At 41.6% G+C, this 9,232-nt stretch overlaps 2 protein-coding genes across 2 annotated transcripts in view; both read right to left on the reverse strand.

Moving 5' to 3' along the window:
* FAM111A (family with sequence similarity 111 member A) overlaps positions 1–6,770 on the reverse strand; it is a 9,194-nt gene extending 2,424 nt beyond the window's left edge. The window contains exons 1-2 of the mRNA XM_006776108.2: positions 6,560–6,770; positions 1,819–1,936 (exon numbers count right to left, since the gene is read on the reverse strand). Of these exons, the coding sequence (XP_006776171.1) occupies positions 1,819–1,899 (81 nt within the window). The 5' untranslated portion in view covers positions 1,900–1,936; positions 6,560–6,770. The remainder of the gene's footprint in view (positions 1–1,818; positions 1,937–6,559) is intronic.
* Positions 6,771–8,175: 1,405 nt separating this feature from the next.
* LOC107185042 (protein FAM111B-like) lies at positions 8,176–9,227 on the reverse strand (the record flags this gene model as incomplete). Its single annotated transcript, XM_015571999.1, has 1 exon — positions 8,176–9,227. A coding segment is annotated over one exon (879 nt), but the record flags the coding sequence as incomplete, so codon positions are not given.
* Between the last annotated feature and the right edge of the window lie 5 nt (positions 9,228–9,232).

Consider the following 9,232-nt stretch of genomic DNA (forward strand, 5'->3'; position numbering starts at 1 on the left):
AATTTTTACTTTTTCTAATCACAGTGATGGGATGCACCAAAAATTTGTTCTTATCGCACCAAACTCAGCAAGAATAAGGTACTATGGCTTATTACTGGGCATTTAATGTTAAACAAAACCATCATCAGTTAACTAATTATTTGGTCAAAATAACATAGTTATTTCTAATAGTAAAACCCTGATTCACCTAGCATCTTTCATGTAAAGAACTTAAATTATTTCCTTTATTACATCAATTTATTCCAAACTCTTATGAAACGAAGAGCAACAAATATGGCATCTCTATCCTTTTGATGGAGAAACTGAGGCACAAAGTTTTTCCTGTAAGTGCCTTTCTTAGGATTACATAATAACCAATTAATAAAGACAGTATCAGAACTCCAATATTTAGTACAATATTTTTATATTAGACTACATATTCTTTTCCTGTAAATTTTATATCCGCAATTCCTGTTTTTATATGTCATTGTCTTAAAAACCAGGGATGAGGGAGGAGAGAGGAATTACATAAGGAGGATTAATCAAATAGCAGAAATTCAATAAAAATTTAAGAGCATCTGATCCAATGTCTAAAAGATACATATTGGCCAAGAAATATTGAGCATCTGATCCTATGTCTAAAAGATACATATTGGCCAAGAAATATTTATCATGGCTTGAGTGGCAACAGATGCCACTTGCTGGTAATGGGAATAACAATGCCAGGATTGTTGCAAAGATTAAGTGTAACATCCTGTGGGACAATCCCTAGCACAGTGACTGGCACATTAGTGAATTAACTTTTATTTTCCTTCTTTGTAATGGTACTCTGGATTAAAACAAAAGAAACATAAGGTAATATAAATTTATTCTGGGCATAAATATGAACTCTGAAAGGGCATCCCTCCAGCCTAATGCTGTCAGAAGCATCTTTGTTGCACAGCCCATTGGAACACTAGGATGGATTTCCAACTCTTCAAAGAATTCTTGGGCAGATATAAACAGTTTCAAAGAGGAACCTTGGGTCTTACATGATTATTAGCTTGCACTGCCATGGAGTGGGACAGAGAAAAATAGAACTAGGCTTGGCTTGGCTTTTCTACATATTTGGATGTTCTAGTTAGAATCAGAATGAAAGAAAGGCTTTTAAGTTGCATTCTCAAATGCTCACCATCTCTCAGTCTTTCGTAATAAATTCAAGGAGCATTTTAGACTCAAGAAGGAATATGATGGTTTGCTACATAACAGAGTTCAATTAGTACAAAGGGCCCCCACTTAATGTCAGTAAATTTGAGTCCAAGTATTCATTCCACTACTGCCTTAAGAAGCAACGCACTTCTTTTCCTCTCTTCATAAATAAATCGAGGATAAGAAAGTCCTCCCTGCTAGCTTAGTAAGCTTATAGTAAGACTAAATATTTAAAAAATATTTTATAAATTATAAAGCCCTATGCAGATGTATTATTGTTATCAAAAAGATCAGCCATATTTGCATGGTATATATCCTCTAGCTATGAAATAACATTAATTTTGTTTGTATTCCATATTTTACTGTAATACATTATATTTGATTTTTGTTGTTCAGGAAATGTTACAATAGCTTTTTGTTGAAGACTGCTTTGATAGGGCATCAAACTCAAGCAAGAATAAGATTTTTGTTAAAATTCCTCACTGCCACACCTCCCAACGGAAAGAATACAATGAATGAGAAAGATTTTAACTTATTTAACATTCCCTACATTCAATGAGGTAATGTCTTGGCAGGAAGACTATAAACCCAGTGTCAAGGATGGCTAAGGATAATATTGATATATTCTATAAATAGTATTTACAGACATACCTGAGGAAAATAGTCCTCAATTTTCATATTATTCCTTGCATCGAATGAGACTTTCTGTGACCTGCGTTTCTTAGAGCTCATGATGGCTTGAAGACGAATAGGCAGTTCAGCTGGAACACTACAAAGGTTCAAGTTAGAGCAGTATCATCATAGCAACCATTATTTGTACAGAGGACAGGATTAACAGAGGCCTTTCCCTGTAGCTCCAGCTTCCCCCTCTCAGAGATGTTGACTTACCAAGTAGACAGTTTATCCACCAACTATAATCACCCCAATCATAAAGGCTCTCCTTGATAGAGAACAATCCTGAACACTTTACAAAAATTATCTCTAATTGCCAGTGTCCACAGATACCATGCCAAGTAGGTTCAGCTGCTTTTGCAAATGAGTAAAGTACAACTCAGACAAGATAGGTGACCTCCTCAAGGCCAAGCTACATGGCAGAGATAAAATTCAAAAGCAGATACACTAGAGAAGGAATTGCAGTTGGAGAATTCAAAAGTGTGTTCTAGCTATGCTGATGTTAAAATCTGGCCTCCATTTAAATTGCATATGGCACAAGGGGATGGTGTAATTTCAGGAAAATGATGGGGAAAGAACCATAAAGACAAAATAGATGTACAGTGAGAGTTTGCCTGGAGAGTTAGGAATGTTAGTTGCTGCTTTACTTTGTTTGTTTAAAGAGGTATTTCCCCCTCTCTGTTTCCTCTGATGTCTCCCCAGAGGAGAATGAACAATGTAAATAAAAGAGTGAAATCTTTAATCATGATAAATATCACTAGAATGGAAGCCATGGAAGGGCAGCAGCTGCCTGTCTTCATCTAACACAATGCCTGTCAGATGGCAATCCCTCAGTAAAGATACATTTATAAAGATACAATCAATCAATGAATGGAGTATGTGTATGATGCACTTTGCCAGAGGTTCTCAACCTGTGGGTCGCGACCCCTATGGTGGTCGAACGACCCTTTCCCAGGGGTCGCCTAAGACCATCCTGCATATCAGATATTTACATTATGATTCATAACAGTAGCAACATTACAGTTATGAAGTAGCAACGAAAATAATTTTATGGTTGGGTCACAACATGAGGAACTGTATTTAAAGGGCCAGAAGGTTGAGAACCACTGCACTATGCCCTGCTATGTGCTTTTCATAAACTACCCAATATAAATCCTTTTTGTTGTTGTTTTGTTTTGTTAATCCTCACCTGAGGATTCCATTGATTTTTAGAAAGAGTGGAAGGGAGAGGGAGAGCTATGTATAAATATCCATGTGAGAGAAACACATGGATTGGTTGCCTCCTGCATGCACCCAACCAGGGTCCGGATGGAGCCTGCAACCAAGGCATCTGCCCTTGACGGGAATCAATGACTGGTGGATACTCTACCCAATGAGCCAAACTGGCTAGGGCCCCAATATAATTCTTACAACCCTGTGAGATAAGTATGATTAGTCCATTTTATTGGTAAAGAACCTGAACACCCATAGAGATTAAGCTATTTACTCAAGGTCACAAAGCCTCAGAGAATATACTTTTGATGACTTTTTTTAAATTTTTTTTATATATTTTATTGGTTTTTTACAGAAAGGAAGGGAGAGAGATAGAGAGTCAGAAACATCGATGAGAGAGAAACATCAACCAGCCGCCTCCTGCACATCCCCCACTGGGGATGTGCCCGCAACCCAGGTACATGCCCTTGACCGGAATCGAACCTGGGACCTTTCAATCCACAGGCCGACGCTCTATCCACTGAGCCAAACAGGTTTTGGCCTTTTGATGACTTTTTATAACCATTTTCAAATAGAAAAGAAAGAATCATATGAGCCTCCACCTACTTATCATATAGAGCTAACAAGTGCTCTTTTTTTTTTTTTTTTTTTTTTTTTTAAAAAAAGTTTTTTTTAAAACCTGGCACAGGAAAGCAGTGATGCATCATCTAAAAAAATTTATTAGATTATTTTACAGTTAGAGGCATCATGACATTTTAACCCTAATCATCACTTTCTATCTCTGAAAATTTAGGACTTTTTCTTATATAATCACAATACTAATTTATTCAGACCAAGATCCAATTGAAGTACATAAGTTGTCTTTAATTATTATATCTCTTAACTTTATTTTATTCTAGAAAAATCATTGACTTGTTGAGGAGAACAGAGAAGTTGTTTGCAGAAATTTCACCCCCTGGTTTACTTCTTCATGTTGTTGCTTAATTTATGCGCTGGTTCCCCTTAAGTGGTGCAGCGTCAATTCAGATAAGTTCTACTTGACAAGCTCTTCTTGAGCTTGTCAAGTAGGTAGAGCTTGTCAAGTAGAACTTATCTAAAGACCACATTTTAAAGAAGCTGTGGAACATATGCAATGGATTATTACTCAGCCATAAAAAGAATGAAATCTTACCATTTGTGAGAACATGAATGGATCTAGAGGGCATTATGCTAAGTGAAATAAGTCAGACAGAGAAAGACAAATACCATAGGATTTCGCTTATATGTGGAATTTAAAGAATGAAATAAATGAACAATAAAACAGAAACAGACTAATTAATACAGAGAACAAACTGCTGGCTGCCATATTGGGTAGGAGGAGGCTGGGTGAAAAAGGTGAAGGGATTAAGAAGTGCAATTGGTAGGTACAAAATAGTCATGGGGATGGAAAGTACAGCATAGGAATATAGGTAATAGTATTGTAATAACTGTGGCGCCAGGTGAGTGCTAGGCTTATCCAGGGGAACACTTTGTAAGGTATATGATTGTTTAATCACTATGCTGTACACCTGAAACTAATACAAAATAATATTAAACGTAAACTATAATTGAAAAAGAATCAATTAAAAAGCATGAATAAGTAGTCTCTAATTTAGCTCTTTCTTAATTACACTAATAAATACCATTTTTAAATTTTGAGATGAAAATAAATAGAGACTATGCTCATACTCTTAGCCATTCCACTATGCAGTGGGAGCCCTGGCTTCAACATTTTTGGTAATGAGCTTCTCAGGAAACACACTTCAGCCTCTCTCAGCCTTAGTTTTCCATTTGTTCATTTTTTGGATGCTTTGAGCAGTTATTACTTTTATTTTCAATATAATTTATTTATTGTAAGTTTACATAATTTTAAAATAATGGCTACATTTTACAACTGTTTCTCAGTTTCTGAAAATTTGACAATTGGCTTTTACAAGCTGCTAGGCTCTTACTCATACACATCACTACCCCTAAGACTTAGAACCATAAGGTAAAAGGTTTGAAACTTTCTTAAATATTTAAACCATAACAAAGTTAAAAAATAAGATGTAAGTAACAAAAAAATAGATTAATTGCCTTTCTGCAAGGCAATTTAATAATACATAACAAAATATAAGCCTTACTAATTCTTTGACCAAGCCATTTCACTTTCATTCATTCTGTTAAGCCTATTTATTGAGAACCTATTACTGTATGTGCCAGGAACTTCTTTTTATTTTTATTGAATTTATTGGGGTTACATTGGCTAATAAAATTATATAGGTTTCAGGTGTACAAATTGCTTCAGCTTCTCTCAGCCTTAGTTTTCTGTTTGTAAACTTGGGCGGGCTGGTCCATTTCCAGCCCACTCAATGGCTCCCCCTTGTAATTCATTTCCCCTCTCATCTCTCTTCTCTGTTTCCCCCTCCTCCCTTCCCCCTCCCCTCCTTTCTCTCTACACCTGGTTCTTCTGGTCTTTCTGGTTCCTCCTTTCTCCCCTCCTCCTGTATCTCCTTCTCTTCTCCTTTCTCACTCATCTCTCTGGCGCTGGGCTGGCCCACTAGAACTGAGCTAGGCTGTAGAGAGCAGGGATCTGGTCTCGGCCGACCCTAGGCCTCCATCAAGCCCACTGCCACTCTCCCCCAGAACACAGCCCGTGACAAGAAGCATCCGCTGAAATAAAACCTGTGCCCGCTGGACCCCGCATGTGGGCAGCGCTGTCTGGCCCACCTGGGGTAGGGGGCGGGCAGCTTCTTCCACACTCCAGGCCTGCAGACTCCCGAGCACCCGCACGCAGGCCCAGCAGAGCACCCCTGCGTCCCAGCACCACCCCTGGTTACTTTCGCTTTCATATCTGCCTAAGCTTCCCCCGCCCCCACGTCGCCCCATGCCATCTTCTTTGCTTTCTTTGGACACGGGAGAAGCGTAGTCAGGTGAAGTATTAGATTTTGGTTTCAGAAAGTCCCACCAGCCTGAAACAACCTTCGGGACAGATCGACCAGAGCCTATGTTGGCAAGGAACTGGACACCATTGGGTTGGGGGCAGTCACAAATGAAGTGCATGCACCCTATGGTTACAGGGGTGGCTGCCTGGAGACATTCAGCCAGGCTGCAAGGAGGGGCAGCAAGGCAGAGCGGGTTTTGAGGAGCTAGAGCTGGTCTCTGTTCCTCAAACAGGACACAGAGAACTCTGGGTTATGTGCAGAGGGCTCCCCTCAGGTGTTCAGCTGAGAAGGCATAGGGCAGCAATGGTGGAGACAACCTAACAGCAGGAAAGAACCTCTTTCCTCCCCTCTCACCCCCGCCCCCCCAGCCCAACAACAAAAATACAAACAGATGGTATTTTCCCCAAACCCTTTCCTGACTTCCCAGGTGTAAAAGTATTCAGCTTGGAAGGTGGGGAGCAAAGGGGGTCCCACAATGGAAAGCTGCCTATCCACCCCTCCATTCTGCCATGCCAATCACCCCCTGAGACCTCCAGGCCCCACCCAAATGCAGAAGAAACACTCACAGAAGCAGAGGATCTGCCCCAACAGAGCCAGTGACTGCTGCAGTGGGAGAGGAGCTTTGCAAATGGCGCTCATCTGGCTCTCCCGTGAACTGCCACTCCCCAGGAAGTCAGAAAGCCCGCGCTTCTCACCGGACACAGCTTGTGGCCAATAGAAGGCCAGGTTGCTGCCGCCAAAAGGCATGCCAGAAAGGGCGGGTGGACTGGGGAGTTTCTAGAAGTCCAGGACCGGCCCCGCGCAGCAGCCCTCGCTGTCACTAGGGTCCTGCTGCGTCTCACTGCGTCTTTCCCAACTTGGTCCACAGCCAGCTTCGACCTTCAGTGACAGACTCTCGCAATCCGTCCCTCCATAGTTTCCCCGCCCTTCTGGGTCCATGGTAGTCACCCCAGAAGCTGAGTCAGGACTGAGCGGGTGTGGGAGGAGCCAGGGGACCCGTGATTTCCTGGCGGGAACAGATTGCACTGGGCGGGAACCATGCTCCAGGCATCCAGAATTGCTTTGTGCGCCCTGTCACAGCTCTCCCGCCCCCCGCCCTGTGTGCTTTGTGCCGAGTGGACTATGCCTTCAGACACAGCGAGGTGGGAAGCTGCGGTGGGACTAGCATCCCGGGCCAACCTGGGGCCGCTACGGAAAATCGCGTAGACTAGGTCCAGCTCCCGCGGGCGTCCATTCGCGCCCTGCGCTACACCAACTCCCATAGGACAAAGTGGCCCCAAAGCAGAGGGCTGAGGTCTAGTGAGACTGGGGACCCCCACGCTGCCTCCCACTTTCCCGCAGGCAAATGAGCCAACTTGTTGGAGGGGATGATGCACAGCAGACAGTGCCCAGCAGGAGGAAGGAGAGGCCAGCGCTGCACTCCTGGTGTCCAGGACGCGCCTTAATAGAGGGTCCTGATGGAGGACTCCAGAGTCAGGCTTCTCCCAACAGATAGTCAAAGAGTGCTTTGCAAGGGGCTCAAGGAAGCATCTTAGTGTTTAAGAACCTGAAGAAGAGCAGATGCCTTCAGTATTGGGTGTCATGTTAGAACTTTTGGTTAAAGAGGGGGACAATGTAATTGGTAGGTGATGATGGTGACAACTCTTATGTAACTTACAGAAAACTAGATGTTTATGTGTGGGTGGGATGCTGGGCAAAGCTTTTCCTAACTTGACCTAATGTAAAGAATACACTGAGAACTGCCATCACTGCTTTGATTCTGGGTGCTGGGTGGGGTTTGCAGAGAGCACACTTTCAGAGCCAAATTGTAAAAATAGTATGAAAAAAGTTAAGGAAAAAACTGATGGTAGCAACATGTATGTAAAGGTGAAGAGCAAATTATTGTCTGAGGGGGACTTGCTGATTGTCTTTGTAGAATCTGTAGATATGAAAAAGTTAGGAAGGGCAAGAGGCGGTAGAGAATGGTGCTGTGGCTATTGTCTGGCATCTCTGGGGAGAGAATGCGCCCTGGGAATGAACAGAACTTAAGGACCATCATTTCACTAAGGTCCTTGTAGGTGTGTTTCCCCATTAACTTGTTAGACACAGAACAAGAATCACTTCACCAGGGTGGTGTTTAGGGTGGCAAATACCAAATTCTTTGTACGTAAATAAGGAAGATGCATATTTTAACCGAGGCTTAAGATTGTTTCCATTTTGTTAAGCCAATGAGAAAGAACGTCAGTATTTATTTCAAGTCTACTATGTGTTTTGCACATGCATACAATTCTCTAAATGTTTTTTAATCAAGAAAACCCAGTTATTATACTTTAAGAAAGCAGTCCCACATACTCTAAATTCTTGGGATATTTTCTTCTAATGGTTCATGGGTTCCATCTGATGATGTTGGAGTGAAGACTCTTGTTTATTATTTTTCTCTTGATCAAGGTTCTCATTTTTCTCTTCGGTTAACAGTTTATGAAAGGCCTCATTTTTCTGTTTAATATCATGAATAATACCTTCCATGGAATAGGCATATTCAATTAAGGCATACTCCCTACCTTCATGCTTATAAAACCACCCTGTGGAGTGTATAGCAACAACTTGGTGGGCTGCATTGAACACTGGGGAGCCAGAGGACCCACTTGAAAAACAAGTATCATAACTAAGTGCATCTCCGCGCCAAGCCACAGGTGGGAAACTTCTTGGGGTAAAGATAGAGAAAGCATGGTATCCTGAATTTCGAACATGGTCGAAGTTCCTCTTTATACGATCCAGTAGAGTAATCACAGCACACTCATCTATTTCCTTTACCCGTTTTTCTGGGTGACCAATTAAATAAACGGAACCACCTGATGGCAAAGAGGAAATGTGTTTAAATAGGCCTGGAGGGAATCCATTTCCATTTGCTCTTAGTTTTAAAATGGCATAATCCAGACCTTTATCAGACACTTCAAACCATGGCTCAATGTGAAACCATTCTTCAGGAGAAGTGTAGGGTTCTTTATAAGTGAAAGTTACCTTTGCACATTTGCTTATTATATCTGGCCACAAACTTGGATCTGTGTCTTCTCCCACCATCATGTGTACAACATGTTGACAGGTGAAAATGTAACCATTATTGAAGAAAAAGCAAGTAGCACTGCCTGTGTTTCCATTATTGTCCCAATAGATGAACCCTACTGACTCACTACGTTGGGTACGAAGCTCATAGTTTGCAACTGTAATAGAATTTTTAGTCGCTTTTGCGAAGCGCTTTT

Source organism: Myotis davidii, unplaced genomic scaffold (genome assembly GCF_000327345.1).
Source record: "Myotis davidii unplaced genomic scaffold, ASM32734v1 scaffold1229, whole genome shotgun sequence".
Lineage (NCBI taxonomy): Eukaryota > Metazoa > Chordata > Mammalia > Chiroptera > Vespertilionidae > Myotis > Myotis davidii.